Source organism: Mirounga angustirostris, unplaced genomic scaffold (assembly GCF_029215605.1).
Source record: "Mirounga angustirostris isolate CCGP_5_RB_7025 unplaced genomic scaffold, mMirAng1.0.hap1 SCAF_8, whole genome shotgun sequence".
Taxonomy (NCBI): Eukaryota; Metazoa; Chordata; class Mammalia; order Carnivora; family Phocidae; genus Mirounga; species Mirounga angustirostris.
The window spans coordinates 10629383-10651336 of record NW_026991716.1 but is presented as its reverse complement, the minus strand read 5'-3'; the positions used below and the strand labels follow the sequence as shown (position 1 = coordinate 10651336).

The window sequence follows — 21954 nt, the reverse complement described above, 5'->3', positions numbered from 1 at the left end:
TTAGAACTGCTAACAAGAAAAGAAATCTACAGCTGAATGTGATTTTTAAAAGCGGACAGATTTGTGTGCATAAAGTTTGTTTTTTAACCTTCTTAATCTTCAAAAAAACATATAAATCGAACAGACTTTACAAATGAAATATAAAAAAGCTTTAGCTATAAAGACGACATTACCTTTCTCGTTGTTCTCTACTTTGTCCTGGTGTCACAGGTTTTTCATATCCAGTCTAGAACAAAATGAGCAGACCAAATTTACATGCCTCCTTCCTCGTTTTAATTTTCTTAATACCTCCCTTCTGTCCGTCCATTTTAATATTTGAAATCAGGAATTTGATGGGTTTTTAGCTAGTGAATCCTAAAACTTGCGACTTATATCCTGCTTTCTGAATGGTAACTGAACAGCATGATTATACACATAAAAGGTCACTGAGCACATTGCCCTTTCAACCAAAAGGTATAAGTATACAAAATTAATATACTTACAAACCACAAAAATACTTTTACTCTCTCTCATTATGGCCTATTAAAGGTGTAAGCAAATTTATAAGGATATTCTCTCTGAAATGATTCTCTGCAATTTAAGTTCCTCCATTAAAAGGGTATCACGGGGGCGCCTGGGTGGCTCAGTCACTAAGCGTCTGCCTTCGGCTCAGGTCATGATCCCAGGGTCCTGGGATCGAGCCCCGCATCAGTCTCCCTGCTCAGCGGGAAGCCTGCTTCTCCCTCTCCCACTCCCCCTGCTTGTGTTCCCTCTCTCACTGTGTCTCTGTCAAATAAATAAATAAAATCTTTTAAAAATAAAAATATATATAAATAAATAAATAAAAGGGTATCATAGCTCTTTGGCAAAATAGCAAAATACAGGGCAGGGACCAGAAACTTACAGGATGAGCCTGTATTTTTTTTTTTTTTTTTTTAGTATTTTTTATTTATTTGAGAGAGAGGGAGAGCAGGGGAGGGTAAGAGGGAAAGAACCTCAAGCAGACACCCCTCTGATTGCAGAGCCCCGCTAATGGCTCAATCCCACAACCCTGAGATCCTGACTTGAGCCAAAACCAAGAGTTGGATGCTTAACTAACTGAACCACTCAGACACCCCCTGGGCCTTGATTCTTTTATATCAAAAAGGAACTAAGTGTTCAAAACCTGAAGGGAAATTCAAGAAGGACACAGGAGCCATTCAAAGGCCAAATGGGACAATATGAACATCAAAATAAATAATGCCAATAAAGAATTATTATCTATGGAATGTGAGAAATAAAGTTGACTTATAAAACACTATCATTTATGTACCTATAGATAGGTACATAAATGAGAAAAAAAACTTCTCTAGGAGCATGTGAACTAATAAATGCAGAAAGAACAGTGATGTTAGAAAACCACCCTTGGCAATCTATAAACAATAGATTTAGGCAAAAATCACCAATAATGCTAACTACTAAAAGGATATTTATCCTCTCAAAGTCATCTACCCACAAGATCCTTATTAATTACAAAAGATTAAAAAAATAGTAACTTTACACCGAAGAAATCCTACTAACACCACCTTAATAATCACACTGCTAGTAATGAGATGAATTGGTAGCATGTGCTTCTTGACATGACAGACTGAGAAGAGCTCAGCATCTAGTCTGATATTATTACCAAAGTAAGTAACTGGGGGGCCCCTGGGGGTCTCAGTTGATTAAGCACCCGACTCTTGGTTTCAGCTCAGGTCATGATCTCAGGGTCGTTGAGATCAAGCCCGTCAGGCTCTGCACTCAGTGCACAGTCTGCTTGAGATTCTCTCCTCTCCCTCTACCCCTCCACACTCTAAAATAAAAAATAAAATAAAATAAAATAAAATAAAAAGGACCTAACTGGAATCTAATTATGAGGAAACATTAGACATTCCCAAATTGTAGGACATTCTACACAGTAATTTACTTCTACTTTAGAAATATCAATGTTAGAAATACAAAAACAAACAAAAAACCCTAAGAAACTGTTCTAGACTAAGGGAGATGAAGAGACATGAAAACTAAAAGCAGGGGCGCCTGGGTGCTCAGCCGGTTAAGCGTCTGCCTCTGTCTCAGGTCATTATCCCAGGGTCCTGGGATCAAGCCCCACGTCCAGCTCCCTGCTCATCCGAGAGTCTGCTTGTCCCTCTCCCTCTACCCTGCTCGCGCGCTCTCTCTCTCTCTCTCAAATAAATAAAATCTTAAAAAAAAAAGAAAGAAAATTAAATGCATACATAATCTTGAATTTTTTTCTTCTGGGACAACTGGCAACATCTAAATAAAATCTGTACATTAGATAATAGTATTATACAATATTAAGTATCTGGTTTTGATAATTATTCTGCATTTATTACATTACAGGAATTCCCTATCTGTAAGAAATACACAGTAAAGTTAGAACAAATATAGTAAACCGTGAAGTCTTATAATTGTTCTTACAAAGTCTGTAAGTCCAAAGTTATATTCAAAGTATTTTTTAAATTTTAATAAAGCAAATATGACAAAGTGTTAATGACTGGTGAATCAAGGAATAATGGGTAAATACTGTACTATTCCCTCAACTTTAGTTTGAAAGTTTTTAGTAAATTAGGTTATGAAGATCAAATGAGATTAAATATAAGTAAAAGCATAAATAGTAAGATACTATGTAAATACAATAAATACAAAAAAATACACTTTAGCTAAATAGCACAAGAAAACAAACAAACCCAAACATGGGACATTTTAAGACAACTATCCTGGTCTCTTCAAAAACCAATTTTGCCTAGCAATTCTGCTCTTAGGTACAAACCCCAGAAAAATGACAACATATGACTACAAAATACCTGTACACAAACATTCACAGCAGTATTATTCATTACAGTCAAAAAGTAAAAATAACCCAAATATCCCTCAACTGATGAAAGGATAAACAAAATCTAGTATATCCAAACAATGAAATATTATTCAGCCACATAAAAAGGAATAAAGTTCTGATGTACACTATGACATGGATGAACCTTGGATACATTATGCTAAGTTAAGCCAGTCAGTCACAAAGGACCACATATTTTAAAACTCCATTTATATGAAATGTCCAGAATAAGCACATACAGAGAGACAGATGAGTGGTTGCTTAGGGCTGGAGAGGAAAGGCTAAGGAGTGACTACTCACAGGTATAAGATTTTGGGAGGGTGGGGAGAATGGTGAGGACAATGTTCTAAAACTGACTATGGTGATGACTGAACAACTCTGAATATACTAAAAACCACTGCACCGCTGTGCTCTTCAAATAGGTGAATGGTACAGTATGTGAATTATACCTCAATAAAGCAGTTATTTTAAAACAACAACAATGTGGTGAGGGTCAAGGCTTGCGATCTAGAAAGACAAAACCAAAACAATGTGTGAAATTTGCTTGGATTCTGATCCAAAAAAGCAACTATAAACAACACTGGAGTGTGGTCTAGATATTATACAATATTAGGAAGAAACAAACATTAATTTCTTCAGATATGATAATATAGAAGAAAGTACTCAGGAACTGCACATCAAAGTACTTAGGGGTGAACAGATATGTTATGTGACATCTTGTTTTCAAATAGTTCAACAATAATACAAACAAAACACACAGATAAAGCAATTCTGGCAAAATCATTTAATCTAAACCATGAGCATATACTAGTGTTACTAGTAAATACTAATTTAGGATTTGATCAAGGTGCTAGCCATCTGAAAGGCATACCAATTTGTAATCACTAACACACAAACTTTATGCATTATCTAGTTGCTAGACTGGAATGGTAGAGTACTTGTATCTTATTTATTCTTACTCATTTTAATTAATATTCAAAGACGAGTGAAAATAAACACATACTCACACTGTGCTTTTTATCTATTCTTTGATTGGTCTTCCTTAATTCACCAGACGGAGTCAGAGATGGTTTAAAATAAACAGTTCGATTTGCTGCTATGGAAACTGGCTTTGGGGTCATGAGTCTCTGAACAGGGGGATACTGAGAGTCCACCTTACAGGTAATCAGAAATCAAAAACAAACCTTTATTTTCATATATGTATCAGTGACACATATTTAAAAATTATTTGGCAATAGCTAATGTCACCTAGAGACCATGAATACTTTTTAGAGAAATACCCAGAGAGCGCAAATACTAAAAGGAAAAACTGATAGTAATAGAACCAAAGGTATATATCTTTATAAACCTATATATAAAATTCCAAATGGTTTCATAGACTATTTTATTCTAGACTTAATGACTTTTCACATATATGTGCACATGCACAAAATGGAAACTATATCCCAAAATGTTCTACAAATCTAAGCTTTTATAGGTTGAAATTTGAATACAGAAACTAAAACTGATTTTGCCACATTTCCCCCAAATTACTTTTTAGATATCCTTCAACTGGAAATAAAATTATTTTTAAACTAGCTATGAAAATAATTGGAAAAAACAAGCAAACATCTCTCCAAGTTAATTTTCCTCTATTGTTATTCAAAAACTAAGGCAAAAGTCTTAACAGAGTAAAACCCTGTTAAGAATTTCAAATCCTAAAATAAACTGGCATTATCATCTAAGCACACAAGTGTTTTGTCAACAGTCTTTTGCAACAAGGAAACACAGTAAAAGTCCTGTTGGTGTAAGAGGACTATAAAGCCAAGAACTTCTACTCTGTCCAAAGACCGTAACACTATGAATACAGTCCTTTCACTCTGCAGCAGCTGCGAACAACACTGGTTTCCAAGGCAGAGCCTCTGTATACCAGCTCTTCCCTAAACCCTCATCACGACTGTGATCTTACAAAACTCAATGAGAGTCTATTTTGTAGACTTTCCTGATAACATCTGTGAAACATGAACTACAATATTGTATTCTGGCCTTTATATAGCCTAACAGCCATTAATAAAATTCTATTGATATTATACTCAACCTTTAATAAAACTTTAATCAATGAGAACTTGTATTACGGCCCAGCTTTTCACAGTTACTTCTTTTTAAACAATCTAATATAAAACAGGAGTTTGGGGGCGCCTGGGTGGCTCAGTTGGTTAAGCGACTGCCTTCGGCTCAGGTCATGATCCTGGAGTCCCGGGATCGAGTCCCATATCGGGCTCCTTGCTTAGCAGGGGGTCTGCTTCTCCCTCTGATCCTCCCCCCTCTCATGTGCTCTCTCTCTCTCATTCTCTCTCTCAAATAAATAAATAAAATCTTTAAAAAAAAAAAAAAAACAGGAGTTTGGGAAAAGCAACTAATGCCATAAATTAATCCCATCACAGTGGCTAATAACAGATTCCCTCTTGCCTGATTACAAACACCTAGATAATTCTAAAAATTGTAAAGCCAACACTATCTGCCCAAAACCCCTCAATTTTAGCCTTCTGCAAAATTTCAGTAAAAGTAATTATAATTTACCAATATCTCACATACATTTCCCACAATTATGTCAGAAAATTATGATCATTTCAATCAGTTACTTCTGGGGGAAACTGGTGTTGCAATAAATGCTTTCACAAGGAAGGGTCTGGGAATCTGCTTCCCTGAAGGACACTTAACTAGCCACAAGTATAACTAACAAAAAACAGACCTCTGTGACTCTATCAAGCATCTTTTTGTTCCCACAATAATCTCCAAAGCTAATTTTAACCAAATAGAACACACGAAGAAGTGTTATCAAGATACTGTAACTTATATTTTGTACTAGTTCCCATACCTTGGAACAGTATTTTGGCTGACTAATGAAGATCTAGCAATCTGAAATTCTATTACACACAATAGATTTGACATGTTTGTTAAATGAGGGAAGTTTACAACGTTCAATGAGGGTTTTAGCTCACTGAACTTCTATGATTACTAAGCACTTCAAGCACTGTTTACTCCTACTTTTATCGGAAGGTAAGAGTTACTCACTGACTACCAAGATGCTGAAGATGGAAATGCCAAATAACCAAAAAATATTGACTGAGCATTTACTGCACTTACAGCACTGTGCTAAGGCAGGCCCTCATAAGAAGCTACAATGTCCAAGTAAAACAATCTTATCTTTCAAACATGTTCCCTAATGACTATCAAATTCAATTTATATATTTACTAACTTAAAAATAAATATAACAAAACTGCTGAAAGTTTAATAAATGCAAAAGAAGTTTTACCCTTTCCCTTTTGGTCTGAAAGTCTGCAGTGGTATCCATTCCACTCCTATCCAGAGGCTGAAAAAGTAAAAATACTATTAGATTGGAAATTTTGAAGAATATGACTTTCATCACCAGTATATAAAAATACATCTCTAAAAAAAGGTTTAAAAATCAACTTACAGAATTCAGGGGAGAAGAAACAATAGATGGAATTCTTTTTGCATCCTGTTAATATTGAAACAGAAAAAAAAATAAGATTTTTCACGAAACTCAAATTTTGTCACACATACGCATCTAATTGTGATTCTAAAAATTTACCGCTAGAGGGCTTGACATCTTCTCTAAAGACTGCAATATTCGCCGAGCTGTTGAACTGGTCACACCATAGGATTGTGCATTGAGCTGCTTAGCTTTCATCTGTCTTTTGACTGGTGCCTATAAAGAAAACACTGTATGATTTTTTTGGACTGTAAACTCTAAAGCACATATTTCAGGAAATGAAAATATTTACAAAACAGAATGGATATCCAAAGAGAAATAGGATTAATGTGGTAATAGCAATTATCTCTAGGTGGTGTCATTAAGCATTAAGCTCAACTTTTTTTCTTTATACCTTTACTGAAAAGCCATTAAGCATTAAGTTCAACTTTTTTTCTTTATACCTTTACTTTTATAACCAGAAACAAACAGGATACCACGCACCACGCTACAGATCTGCAGCTATGTTAAATGGACAAAGTGAGATCACTGGTATAAAGTTTTAGCATTACCTTGAGCCATCAATCCCTGATTTTTTTTTTTAAAGATTTTATTTATTTATTTGATAGAGAGACCCAGCGAGAGAGGGAACACAAGCAGGGGGAGTGGGAGAGGGAGAAGCAGGCTTCCTGCGGAGCAGGGAGCCCAATGTGGGACTTGATCCAGGACCCTGGGATCATGACCTGAGCCGAAGGCAGACGCTTAACGACTGAGCCACCCAGGCGCCCCTAAAACAGGTCTTCTTTGTAGCAGCTAGGCCCTGCCACCACTGTGCTTGGCTGAGTTCACAAATCTGTTGTAACCTGTAGCTTCCCCGTCCCTCCTCTGGCTCTTCTCTCCTGCTAAGCTTTGTTTCCTGGCAGTAATTAAAACCTCTGCCACTGCCGTAGCTACTGCTGCTGCTGGAACCACCACAGCCACCTTGGTTTCGTGGTTTGGCAAAGTATTGGCCTCCACCACCATAGGGGCAAGAGCTTCTGCCTCCAAAATTTCCTCCTTTCATGGGTCCAAAATTTGAGGATTGATTGTTGTTAACTGCCAAAATCATTATAGCTTCCGCCACCTCCAAAGTTGCTTCCATCATTACCAAATCTGTTATAGCCATCCCACTGCCACCGTATCCACCACCTCGACTGCCACCAAAGCCACCTTGACCACTGAAGTTCCCTCCACGACCGAAGTTGTCATTCCCACCAAAACCACCTCCACGACCACCACCAAGTTTCCAGAACCACTTTGACCTCTTTGGGGGGATGAAGCACTAGCCATCTCTTGCTTAGAGAGGGCTTTCCTTACTTCACAATTGTGGCCATTCACAGTATGGTATTTCTAAATGACAATCCTGTCTACAGAGTCATGGTCATCAAATGTTACAAAAGCAAAACCTCTTTTTGCCACTGCCTTGGTCAGTCATGATCTCGATCACTTCAATTTTCCCATATTGTTCAAAATAATCTCTTAGATGATGTTCTTCAGTGTCTTCTTTAATGCCACCAACAAAAATCTTTTTCACAGTTAAGTGGGCACCAGGTCTTTGAGAATCTTCCTTGAGACAGCCCTCTTTGGTTCCACAACTCTTCCATCCACCTTGTGTGGCCTTGCATTCATGGCTGCATCCATCTCCTCCACAGTGGCATACGTGACAAACCCAAAGCCTCTGGAGCGCTTGGTGTTTGGATCTCTCATTACCACACAGTCCGTAAGCGTTCCCCATTGCTCAAAATGGCTCCTCAGACTCTCATCAGTTGTTTGAAAGCTCAAACCTCTGATGAAGAGCTTCCGCAGCTGTTCAGGCTCTTTGGGAGACTCTGACTTAGACATGATGGCAGTAGGAGGGAAGACTTTAACGATGCTTACTCGGCGGCGTCCACGGGCAGAAAGCGGAAATTTAAATTTTTAAACTAACTCATTTCTCAAATTTTGACATAAGAAAAATTTTAAACACTCAGGCTATTTCTTCATGACCTTTAGCTTTCTTAAAATTGGAGTTAAGGAAAACACCTTATAAAGAATAGGTAAGCACCCTTTAATATGCAAGCAATGTTTACAAATTCCAATTAAAACACTTTCTTTTCTCAAGAATGCATTACAACAATCCAATAACCAAGCGACTACCACAAAACAATTTGGCAATGTTTGATATAAAGATATTATCACAATTGAAACATAAGCCAGTTTCTACAAATAGCTCATACTATCTGAAAAATTGAACCATAATAACTACTTTATAAATAATGTTTCTCTGATACCAAACATTGATGACATTTTCAGAGTAGCTACAATATTCTCCATTAGTTTTATTAAGAATTTGATGCTCGTTAAGGATTGCTGTTGAGGCCAAAAGCTTTGGCAAAACATGAGGCAACATTAAAATCCTCTAGGAAAATATGATAGTCTGTTCTGTCACTGGATTCTACTGGTCAGTGGCCACTCAGGACCTTAATTCACTAATGAATAAAATGGAACTGAATTAGAGAATCTTTATCTCCCAGCTCTAACACTCTAGGAAAGGAGTAATAGATTCATCCCAAATGTCAATGATAAACATTTGGAGGCCTGTGCTGAGAAGGATTTTAAGGGTATGTCACGACTTAGCATTAAAAAGTATAAGATTCAATGTAAGAAAGGAAGGAAGAAATAGCAAGAATATACTCTGACTTGGACTATTCTATGAATCATAGGCTTGCATCATTCTTATCTTCTACTAACACGCTTAACTATTATTTTAACTTTAAATAAATGTTTAAAGGAGTAATATGATCCAGTTTAAGCTCTAGAAAAAGCTCCCTGTGTAACTCCAACATCTAGTTAACACTTTCTGAAGTAACAAAATATTGCCCTTCATGAACACTTTCAGAAATAAAACTCCTAATTACTGTTAACTATATACTTGAAATCATCCTCTAATTAGGAAAGCAAGAAACTAAAGACAAGACAAAATCTTAAAATATACTTCTTTCTATGTCCTTGCTGTTTGTTACAGACTATCATTTTCCCCACAGACTCCCCTCTCCAAAAGCCCACATACTCTAAGTATAATTATTCTCCATCTTTAAAATGTCAAAATCTGTGAAAGTAAGCACAGTAACATACACAAAACAATTTTTATGATCTTCAAAAAACTCTTTTAAGGTAAAACACAGAATGGTGGAATTCACCTTGAATTTATTGTTTTAAAGTTATCAATTTCCACTTGTTCTTTGCTAATACATATGTAAATACAACTGATTTTGTATATTGACCTTGTATCCTATGATCCTGCTAAACTCACTCACAACTTCTGATAACTTTTTTTTTTTAATTTCTTAGGCTTTTTTTCCTACACAGATAAGCACAATGTCTATGCCTTGCATTTCTTTCTTGCTGCCTAGGACTGGCAGTATAGCATTACGCAGTAGCCGCGCTAACAGACATCCTAGTTCTCTTCCTGCCCTGAGGAGAGTATTCAGTCTTTCACCATTAGTATGACGCTCGCTGAAGATTTTCTATAGATACCATTTAACAGGCTGAGGAGATCCCCATTTATTCCTTGGGCTACAGAAAATTATCATGAACGGACACTGAATCTTGTCAAATGTGTTTTATGCATCTGTGGAGATGTTCATATGGTTTTTATTCTTTAGTTTGTTTACATGGTAGATCACATTAATTTTCAAATGTTGAGCCAACCTTGCATTCCTCGGATAAACCCTACTTTATCAAGACACAGTATCCTTTTTATATGTGCTAGATTCAATTTGCAAATATCTGTAGAGAAGGTTTGGGTCTGTAATTCATTAGAAATATTGGTCTGTGGCTTTCTTGTAATGCCTCTGTCTGGTTTCAGTATCAGGGTAATGTTGGCCTCATAAATACAATGGAAGAGTACCCTCCTATTATATGGAAAAGTTTGCATAAAATTGGTATTCTTTCTTAAATGTTTGGTAGAATTCACCAATGAAGATATCTGAGCCTGGAGTTTTCTTTGCTGGAAGGTATCTTAACTACGTATTCAATTTATTGAATAGACTATTTGGGCTACTATATCTTAGCTAATATCAAATAACATGAAATACTTAGGTATAAATCTAACAAAATATGTGCAAGCTGTGTATGATGAATACTACAAAACACTGATAAAGGAAATTTCAAAAAGACAAATAAATGGAGAGCCATGCTGTGTTCAAGGATTGGGAGATCCAAGTTTATTAAGATGTATATTCTCCCCCAAATTCATCTTCAGACCCAATGCAATCCTAATCAAAATTCCAATAGATTGTAGAAACTGGTAATGTGATTCTAAAATTATGAAAAAGCAAAAGATCTAGGAAAGCCAAAACAAGCTTGTAAAGGAACAAAGTTGGAGGACTCACATTAGTGATTTCAAGATTACCGCGAAGCTATAGTAATCAAGAGAGTTTAGAGTTCACCTAAGGATACGTAGAAATAGAAAATAATAAAAAGTCAAGATAATAATGCCATCTGCCATAAATGTATCATTTATAATATACAGTCAAGCCATATTCATATTAATAATAAAAAGTCAAGCCACATATATGGTCAAGTGATTTTCAAACAAAGATGCAAAGGCAAAGCAATGTAGAATGTATAAATTTTTTCGGTACTAGAAAAATTGGACACCCCTTATGTTTTTGTTTTTTTTAAAGATTTTATTTATTTATTTGACAGAGAGAGAGATAGCAAGAGCAGGAACACAAGCAGGGGGAGTGGGAGAGGGAGAAGCAGACTTCCTGCTGAGCAGGGAGCCTGATGCGGGGCTCGATCCCAGGACCCTGGGATCATGACCTGAGCCGAAGGCAGCCACTTAACCGACTGAGCCACCCAGGCGCCCCTGGACACCCCTTATGTTAAAAAAAAAAAATCTTGATCCCTACCTCATGACATGACACATACCACAGACAAAAATTAACACAAAACAGGGGCGCCTGGGTGTAGCTCAGTCATTAAGTGTCTGCCTTGGGCTCAGATCATGATCCCAGGGTCCTGGGATCAAGCCCCGCATCAGGCTTCCCTGCTCAGCGGGAAGCCTGCTTCTCCCTCTCCCACTCCCCTTGCTTGTGTTCCTTCTCTCACTGTGTATCTCTCTGTCAAATAAATAAATAAAATCTTAAAAAACAAAAAAAAATTAACACAAAACAGATCACAAGACTAAATTAAAACCTAAAACTATAAAGCCTCTAGAAAACACAGAAGAAAGTCTGTGACCCTAGCTTAGGCAAAAATGTCATACTACACCAAAAGCATGAACCATGTAAGGAAAAATAAAACATACTGCATGCCATCAAAAGTAAAAAACTTCTCTTCAAAAGTCTTAAGCCAGGGAATGGGAGAGGAGGTTTGCACAACATATATCTAATAAAGGACTTAATAAAGGAATAACATACTCTCTCAAAACTTATTAATAAAAAAAACAACCCTATTAAAAAATGGGCAAGGGGAACCTGGGGTAACTCAGCTGGTTGAGTGTCTGATTCTTGATGTTGGCTCAGGTCATGATCTCAGGGTCATGAGATCAAGCCCACACTGGGCTCCTGACTCAGCTGGGAGTCTGCTTGAGTCTCTCCCTCTGCCCCTCCCCACCCTTCACGTGCGTGCACACTCTCTCTAAAAATGAATAAACCTTTTTTTTTTTGAGATTTATTTATTTGACAGAGAGAGACACAGTGAGAAAGGGAACACAAGCAAGGGGAGTGGGAGAGGGAGAAGCAGGCTTCCCACGGAGCAGGGAGCCCGATGTGGGACTCGATCCCAGGACCCTGAGATCATGACCTGAGCAGAAGGCAGACACTTAACCAACTGAGCCACCCACACGCCCCAATAAATAAATCTTTAAAACAAAAAATGGGCAAAAGATTTGAACAGATGTTTCACTAAAGATGATACATTTATGGCAGATAAGCACACAAAATGATGCTCAGTTTCATAAATAAAAACCACAGTTATGTGGAGTTACCACTACATGCCTATTAGAATGGCTAAAATAAAAAAAAACAAAAAACAAAGAACTGATGACAAGTGCTGCCCAGAACATTCACTGCTGAGAATGCAAAGTGGTACCAGCCATTCTGGAAATCAGTGTGGCAATTTATTATAAAGTTTAATGTATACTTACCATAAGACCCAGCGGCCAACTTCTAGGTATTTACCCAAGAGAAATGAAAATTTATGTTCACACAAAATGTTCATAACCACTTTAATCACAACTGCCCCAAATCAGAAATGACCCAAGTGTCCTTTCACTAGTGAATGGATAAACAAATTACACCTCAGCAATAAAAGGAACTACTGATAAAGGCAAAAATATGTATTAATCTCAGATGCATTATGCTAAGTAGAACAAGCCATATTCAAAAGGCTAGAAACTGTATTGATTAAATTTCAATGACATTCTGGAAACATCAAAACTACAGGGAAAGAAAACAGATCGGTGGTTGCCAGAGGGTGGAAAGCAGAAAGAGGGGTCAACTACAGAGAGGCATAAGGTAACATTTGGGGTGATGGAAATGTTTATTCAATACTTTGCAGAGCGGGTACACAACTCTATGTATTCTGTTAAAATTCAATTACTCTAATAAGGGTAAATTTTACTATACATAATTTATACCTCAATTTTTTTTTTTTTTTTTAAGATTTTATTTATTTATTTGAGACAGAGAGAATGAGAGACAGAGAGCATGAGAGGGAGGAAGGTCAGGGGGAGAAGCAGACTCCCTGCCGAGCAGGGAGCCCGATGCGGGACTCGATCCTGAGACCCCAGGATCATGACCTGAGCCAAAGGCAGTCGCTTAACCAACTGAGCCACCCAGGCGCCCACACCTCAATTTTTTTAAAAAAGAAATATTAACTCCTAAATTAATTCCTAAAGCACAGATGCATATAACACACTCAAAAATGTAATGAATAAATATTCACTTAGGTCTAAAATAATGTTCAGACAGTCCCTAAATGAAAAGAATGTTTCTAATCCACAGTTCTAGCACTTTACCAAAAAAATAACCGAACCACAACTCCATTTGAGGTCCATCAGTTACCTGTCAATTATTATCTTTTTTTTTTTAAGTTCCCAGTCCTTCTCCTATTCAAACCAACCTGATATGGTGTGTTTCGTAGTTTCGGCTGTCTTACAGCAGCTGCTGCCCCACCATACGTTGTTTTTCCAGGATAAAAAGGAGAATCTCCAAGCTGACTTGTTTTAAGGATTGAAGAATTCCCAAGTGACTGCACAGAAACACAACAATAAATTATGAGCAATAAACACTCAAAACCAATGTGATTAAATCAAATTGTATTAGTACTCACAGGGGAAAGTGTTCCAAAGGCAGATAAGTTGAATGCTGGTTTTTTTGAGCTGGTGGCAATGTGCTGTGAGAGTGAGGGAGTACGTTCACCCTCTGGGGACCACAGAGGTGGCAATGAAGTATTCTTTGTAACAGCTATATCTGAAACAAAAATGTGCACTGCAGAGTAAGAGCACTAATTACAAGAAAATGGAAATTACAAGTCAGAAAAAACCTATCCCATGAAATTTAACTTCACTACCAAATGCCAAGAATACCTTTATCAGAAGCTCTTGAAGAAAAACCACTGGTAGTTGAGATGTTATCATCATCATGCTGAGAGGTAGAATCTTTAATTTCCTTTACAAGGGAAAATCCAGAACTGCCAATTGGGAATGCCGAGGATGTGGAGGGCTGACAGTGTAATGCAGGAGATTCCAACATGGAGAAATTCATATGGCTCCGATGAAGAGAAGGCCTTGTTAATACATCTGGGTAATTTGAAGTACTAGTTGTTGAGGGTTCTTAAAAAAAAAAAAGGCATTAATATTATGAAAATACAGCTTAGAAAAATATCACAACAAAATGGTGTTTAAAAAAACATACTATATAATAAATATAGCTTCAGTGCAAGTCACTGAAGCCTCCCATGATAAGCCAAATTTAGGCTATTCTTTAGCCAAACAAGGTTTCATCTAACGGCAATGAACTTACTTAACCTAGTATCAAACCATGTTTCAGGGTTCACATACAACTTCTAAAAGTGCATGGTCCTTTATTTTCCTTGAATTGGTATTATAAAACTTGCTTGTAAAAAATAAAATCAAAGAAGTTATATAAGAAAGTCATGAAACAAAAAGGATGTCTGGTTCCTCCAGACATAACCACTATTAAATCTGTATATCCTCCCAGATATTTTATATGCATACATAAATGTTTTCCCCTTATATAGGACTTGTTTTTCTGTTTACCAATATAATTGTCTCTATATACAAAGCATTCCCTTTAAAGACCACATTGTATTTTATCATAGTCACTGATTATATTTATGTGATTATTTTCCCCTTATATAGGACTTGTTTTTCTGTTTACCAATATAATTGTCTCTATATACAAAGCATTCCCTTTAAAGACCACATTGTATTTTATCATAGTCACTGATTATATTTATGTGATTATTTTCCCAGTGCTCCATCAAACAAATATGCACTGATATCTGCATACTTTTCAGAGTATTCTTTTGGATTAATCCATGGTTCTCTAAGAATATGACAGAAACATGAAGACAAATTATTAAACACTTTTAAGCTATCCACAAAAATATCTGAGTCTGTAAGCCTAAGTTGGGCCCCTAAAGCTGCCTAAGTATCCAAGGTATGAGATTCAATGGGATGAACATTGATATGTGGAACTGCTGTCTGGACTGGATCACAGAGTGTGTGCTCATTTTTGCTTATGAGACATACTATGATCCTGTCAAGTTATACTCCCACAAACAGCAAATGACAATGGATATTTCCACCATCCTCTCTAACACTGGATATTAACCTTTCCTGATTTCTGTCAATCTACTATGTCAAACGGCATCATCATTTTATTTGCATTTACTTAAATGAGAGGGATATTGAGCATTCTTCTCTATATTCATTGGTCATTTATATTTCTTCTTTTATTAACTGCTTACTGATACAGTCCCTCTTACTATTAAGATTAGTAAAATCTAATTTTTGATCAGTAAGATACTGTGATATGATCTGAAATATTACAACTGATTTTTCAACTAATTGATTGAACCTATTCATTTTGTTGATGGTGCCTTTTGCAGTACAGAAAATAACCTGTACCTTGTTTACAAAGACTTTTACCAAGACTATAAGAAATTTAAATTTTTACTCATTTTTTTGGTACTGTACAGTTACTTTTATGTCAGTATAATGTTTAATCTTGAGTCCATCTGGAATCAGTTATGACGTAGTAGTGAACAAATGATTCAGCTTGTTTTCCAAACGGTTAGCCTGTTCATATTCTAAAATTACCTTCTTATATAAGCTATCTTTTAATCACTGATAGAGAAGCCGCCACTACCACAATACTAAATTCCAAAGGCTTTTCACTCCTTTCCCGACTGATATATCTGTACCAGTACTATAATGTTTTACCTACTCTAACTTTGGAACACATTTAGTAACTGTAAAAGTCACTCCAACCTACCCCCCACATTCCCTTTATTCCTTTTCAGAATCTCTCTGTTCATCTTCAGGTATATTTTCAAGAATTTTAAAATCATTTGTCAAGTTTACAAAAGACTTACAGTTAGGCTGGAATAACTCGGCCTCCAGACTAGCACTTCTACTATAATTTAAATAATTATTAAACTGGACAAAATATGAGACATCTTTCAGACAACAGAAAACAGCACTCAAAAATAGAAAAACTCAGAATAAATAGAAAATTCAAAAAGTGAGCCCTATCATTACCCCGGCTCTCTACCTAGGTATATTTTCGGACCTGGAAGAGAAAACTGGAGTCCAAGCAGAACATGACAGGCAGAAATCAGAATGGGGCACTGGACAGTAGAAAACTGGTTAGGGCAGGGCCTTCAAAAGTCCAAATGGGAGTGTCCAGAGAATGAATGGGCTATCCATGCACAGAGTAAGACCATCTAAGGCTTTACCAAATACCAGCTGCTATAGAGTTGAGAAAACAGACACCAGGAGGTGAGCAATGCTAGGGGGCAAGAAGCAGTGCTAAGCACACAGAAGCTACAGTGTGGCCAGAACTTAAGAGATCCCTTTTATAAGCACCTCCTTAAAATCCATGGCATTCAGCTGAGATGTTGGAAACGCTTCCCCTTGAGACTAGGGATGATGTCCTAAAAGCCATAGGGGAAACAGTTTGGAGGCTAAAAGTCCTACCACTTTAGGGAACTTAAACACCTTGGACCTTCTAGAGATACACATTAACAAAACATAAAACTAAGTTTACAAAGTTCAAAATGATCACTTAATAACAACTGCCTGCTCAAACAAGAATCAATACTCCTCACGGGAAGGTAACAGCATTCAGAATCTTTACATATATTATTCAAAATGACACTATTTAGGCAGAAACCATTTGATATAACAAAAATGCGATCAATAGTGAGGGGAAAAACAGTCAACAGGAATTGACTATAAGACAGCCAATTTAACCTTAACAAAGGCTTTAAAATAAGTATTTTAGGGGTGCCTGGGTGGCACAGCTGGCTGAGCATCTGACTCTTGGTTTCAGCTCAGGTTGGGATCTCAGGGTTGTGAGATCCAGCCCCATATTGGGCTCTGTGCTCAGCGGGGAGTCTGCTTGAGATTCTCTCCCTCTGCCCATCCCCTTGTGCTCTCTAAATAAGTAAATAAATATTTAAAAAATAAAATAAAAATAAGTATTTTAAATACGTTCAAAGTTCCTAATAGACTCATTAAAATTGATCTGGATCACACTAAAGCTAAAAGTTTTTTGTTTTTTTTTTGTTTTTAAGATTTTATTTATTTGAGGGCACGCCTGGGTGGCTCAGTTGGTTAAGCGACTGCCTTCGGCTCAGGTCATGATCCTGGAGTCCCTGGATCGAGTCCCGCATCGGGCTCCCTGCTTGGCAGGGAGCCTGCTTCTGCCTCTGACCCTCCCCCCCCTCATGTGCTCTCTCTCTCTCTCATTCTCTGTCAAATAAATAAAATCTTTATAAAAAAATAATAAATAAATAAAGTTTCATTGGGCGCCTGGGTGGCTCAGTCAATTAAGCGACTGCCTTCGGCTCAGGTCATGATCCTGGAGTCCCGGGATCGAGTCCCGCATCGGGCTCCCTGCTCGGCGGGGAGCCTGCTTCTCCCTCTCCCTCTACTGCTCCCCTGCTTGTGCTCTCTCTCTCTGTCAAATAAATAAAATCTTAAAAAAAAAAAAAAAAAAAAAAGAGTTATTGGGTTTTTTTCCTATATTAACTTTGTGATTAATTTCTACAATTCTCTTATTCTAACAAGTTTTGTTTTATTTTGTTTTTTTAATCAATTGGCTTAGGTTTTCTGGGTATTACTGGCAAGGAAGGATCATTTTGCCTCCTTCTTCCCAGTACTTACACATATACATACATCCTCTATAATTACATCTTTAATATCTAGAAGTAGTGATGATGGGCTTCCAATTTATACCTGATAATAGGAATGTTTCTAATGTTTCACCATAACATGTGATTCTGGCCTCTGGATGACTAACATGTTAAGGAAGTGGTGGTCTCCAACTTCTAAATGAAATAAAGAAGAATGGACTTAAAGTTCTAGCAAATGCCTGTTAAGTATCTACCAGAAAGAAAAAAAATTGTAAGATGGTTTCACCTATAAATATGCTAAATTATATTAATAAGTCCCTCATAATGAACGATTCCTTACATCCCAAGATTAACTCTTCCCAGTAAGAAGATTCTGCTATTCTTTAATGTGCTGCTGGACTGTATTTGCTACTCTGTAATTTTCTTCCCAAAAGTATATCTTCAAAAATACTTCACAGCATAAGCAATACAAAACAATTCTGGATTAGTTTCAAGGTATTCTTATGCAAAAATTAAGATGCAGATAAAAACACTTAACTAGGACTAGGAGGAAACACCAACTTAATAAAAGCCATATATGAAAAACTCACAGCTAACATCAAACCCAGTGGTGAAAGACGGAGATTCTCCTCTAAAATCAGGAACAAGACAAGGATACCTGCTCTACCCACTTCTTTTTAACCCAGTACTGGAAGCTCTGGCCAGAGTTGTAAGGCAAGCAGAAGAAAGATACCCAAATTGGAAAGGAAGAAGTAAAATATCCTATTCACAAATGATATAGCTTATATGTAGAAACTCCTAAATATTACACACACACACACACACACACACACACACACCACCCCCCGCTGGAATAAACAAATTGAGCAAAGTAGCAGATTACAAAATCAATACACAAAAATGAGTTGTGTTTCTATACACTAACAATGTGCATTCTGAAAAGTAAAATAAGAAAACAATTCCAGGGGTGGCTGGGTGGCTCAGTGGGTTAAATGTCTGCCTTCAGCTCAGGTCATGATCCTGGAGGCCCCTGGATCAAGCCCTGCATCGGGTTCCCCCCTTCCCCCGCTCAGCTCAGTGGGGAGTCTGCTTCTCCCTCTGCCCCTCACCCTACTCTCCTGCTTTCTCTCTAATAAGTAAATAAAATCTTAAAAAAACAAAGAAAAGAAAAGTTCCATTAACAATAGCATCGGAAAGAATAAAACACTTAGAAATTAATCAAAAGAGGGGCACCTAGGGGGCTCAGTGGGTTAAGCGTCTGCCTTCAGCTCTGTCATGACCCCAGGGTCCTGGGATCGAGCCCCGCATCGGGCTCCCTGCTCAGCCAGGAGCCTGCTTCTCCCTCTCCCTCTGCTGCTCCCCCTGCTTATGCTCTCTCACATGCTCTTTTTCTGTCAAATAAATAAAATCTTAAAAAAAAAAAAAAAATCACTATTCATGAAAAACCATACTTTAAAAATCCAATAGAACATTTAAATTGTTTTATATGTAGTAATTTCTTATCAAGCTCACTCCAGTTAAGACAGCTACGGGCTAGAGTCTGAAAATCTACCGGTATTAACAGTTAAGCTTGTATTATTTCCATTTCCCTGCAGTCAGAACACACATACATAAAGATTAAAATGTTTTAGGGTATTTAGTATTCTAATTTTGTAGTGTATTAGATCATAAAACTGTTTTTTACTTATCCCATTCTCTCATCCCTGCATCAGTTTATCCTATAGGATAAAAGGGGACAATTTTCTAGCTATTGGCAGACATCCGCTAAATCTAGTCTACACAGAAACTACGAAGGAAAAAGAAATCTACTATGACCTACTTCTACTTGAAGGCATGATGCTAACAGCAATGGTACTTTTTAATACTTACAGAGCTTCTTTCCACCCAAAACCAACCCAAAAGACATAGTTTGGGATAAGACTAAACAAGGCCATGTCATCTACAGATTTATATCAGCCACACATGCTCAGTTTCTAAGAGTATACCTTTAATCACATGGTATCAATTAGACAAAGCAGTCTACAACTTCAATCTACTGTTGACTAGTGTACTAGATATGCCATTGTGGAGTCTTTCAGAGGCCTGAACTCATAACTGACTCAATGAAACCTGTACATTATTTCAGATTCCACTAACCTAGCAGAAGAAATCCAGACACGCAAAGGCTCACCATCATTAAGACAGTCAACACAACGAAGTACACAGGCAGAAAGCTGCAGACAACAGATTTTAAATGGGCCACAGATTCCATAACTGTTCTTACTGCCCTGTACTATTTGAAGAATGCACAATACCCTCCAGCTCTAGTTACTATTAATATAAAAGTTATACTGGTAGAATTGAGTAAACAACATTCAGGACTGCTTTAAGCTTTCAATTATTTTAAGCTTTCTATAATTTGACACCACTTTAAGAGCAGATAGTTCTAAGCTGTTTTTTGAGAATGCACTGTCGGGGCGCCTGGGTGGCTCAGTCGGTTAAGTGGCTGCCTTCGGCTCAGGTCATGATCCCAGGGTCCTGGGATCGAGCCCCACATCGGGCTCCCTGCTCGGCGGGAAGCCTGCTTCTCCCTCTCCCACTCCCCCTGCTTGTGTTCCCTCTCTCGCTGTGTCGCTCTCTGTCAAATAAATAAATAAAATCTTTAAAAAAAAAAAAAAAAAGAATGCACTGTCAAATTCAAATGTCATGTTTGAGAGTAAACAGTTCTTTATCTAGTAAGATAATATTCATCACACTGGGGAGTTATCAGTGGTACTTTAAATCACACATTATGTGATTACAACTACTGAATAATGCAATAAATACTGTGAGAAAAGAACTACCTGGAACTAACAAAGTTTAAGATAGGAGCAGGATTGGGGCACGTGGGTGGCTCAGTTGGTTAAAGGTCTGTCTTTGGCTCAGGTCATGATCCACAGCCCCTCATCGGGTTCCCTGCTCAGGGGGGGAGCCTGCTTTTCCCTTTCTCTGCCCCTCCCCACCGCTCGTGCTGTCTCTCTCTCAAATAAATACATAAAATCTTTATAAAAAAAATCTTTAAAAAAAAAAGATAGGAGCAGGGTTCAGATCTAAGATAAGAATGAGGTGGGAAATGCTATCAAGTTCCTGAAATTAGTATCAAGAAGCGGCTCACAATTTGCTTCTACATAATTAGAGGAGTTAGTGTGGGAAAGTGGGTGAGTAAGTGTGGGAAGAGAGAAAACAAGATCAGTCATAAGTTGGTTGTCTTTGAAGCTGGGTAATGGGTACATGGGGGTTTCACTGCACTATCCTCCTTACTTGCGCAGTTTAAAATCTTCCATAGTAATTTTAGAAGCTAACTCACAGAGGTATGTATACTATACATGTAACAGAAAAGCTAGGATATAAACTTAATAACATAATGAATAAAATCCAAGTTGGAACTGACCTTGGCACACCACTAAATTAATTCCATTATTTTGATGAAAATACAAACACACACAAAAAAGAACTTTATAGATATAAAATGAGAAACACTCCATTTATCTCGCACCTGAACTAAATTAATTCTTTAAGTTAGTTAATCCTCAAAAGTACACTCATTAAGATGGAAAAGAGTGTCAGTCACTGTGGATATAGGCTGGAGAACACCAGAAGTCTCTAATGAAAAGAGAAACCAGGGTCCCCTTCAATGCCCATGAAAAAAAAATGACATGGAGGCAATCAGCATAGACCTACTAGATTAAGCCTCAAGGCGGTTGTTGATAATGTATTTGAAAGAAATCTGTCCCAAGTATAGATATTAGAACTTCCTAAGTTATTCTAATAAAAAATAAGCAAACATTTAAAGACTAAGCCAAATCGAGTATTACTAAGAAAACAGGTAAGCCATTTGTCCACACTGGTAATTATTTTTTTCAGGCCTATTTCATTGTTACTATATTTCACGACAAGCCAGTCAGGCAGGAAAAGGTGGTTACTATGTCCACCAAAATTAACAGGCCGTACACCCACATTAATTATTTAGGCAAGACTAGACTTCAACACAGCGTTAGGAAACTTTTATAATTATAAATAAGCTAAAACATGTTGTGAAAGAAAAAATATATATACAGAAAGAAACATATGGAGAGAGAAACCGGACTTCATCAAAATTAAAAACTTTAGTGCTTCAAAGGACACCATCAAGAAGGTAAAAAAGACAATCCACAGAGGGGGGAAAATATCTGCAAACCCTATACTGATAAGGGACTT

The 21954-nt window shown here is 37.2% G+C and overlaps 1 protein-coding gene across 6 annotated transcripts in view; it reads right to left on the bottom strand.

Moving 5' to 3' along the window:
- Positions 1 to 21954, bottom strand: part of NUP153 (nucleoporin 153) — a 77371-nt gene that overhangs the window by 36630 nt on the left and 18787 nt on the right. For all 6 annotated transcript variants that reach the window (XM_045866322.3, XM_064597134.1, XM_064597135.1 and 3 more), the window contains exons 3-10: positions 13943 to 14188; positions 13687 to 13826; positions 13477 to 13605; positions 6448 to 6564; positions 6310 to 6354; positions 6148 to 6204; positions 3859 to 4005; positions 174 to 226 (exon numbers count right to left, since the gene is read on the bottom strand). In XM_045866322.3, coding sequence (XP_045722278.1) covers positions 174 to 226; positions 3859 to 4005; positions 6148 to 6204; positions 6310 to 6354; positions 6448 to 6564; positions 13477 to 13605; positions 13687 to 13826; positions 13943 to 14188 — 934 coding nt within the window. The remainder of the gene's footprint in view (positions 1 to 173; positions 227 to 3858; positions 4006 to 6147; positions 6205 to 6309; positions 6355 to 6447; positions 6565 to 13476; positions 13606 to 13686; positions 13827 to 13942; positions 14189 to 21954) is intronic.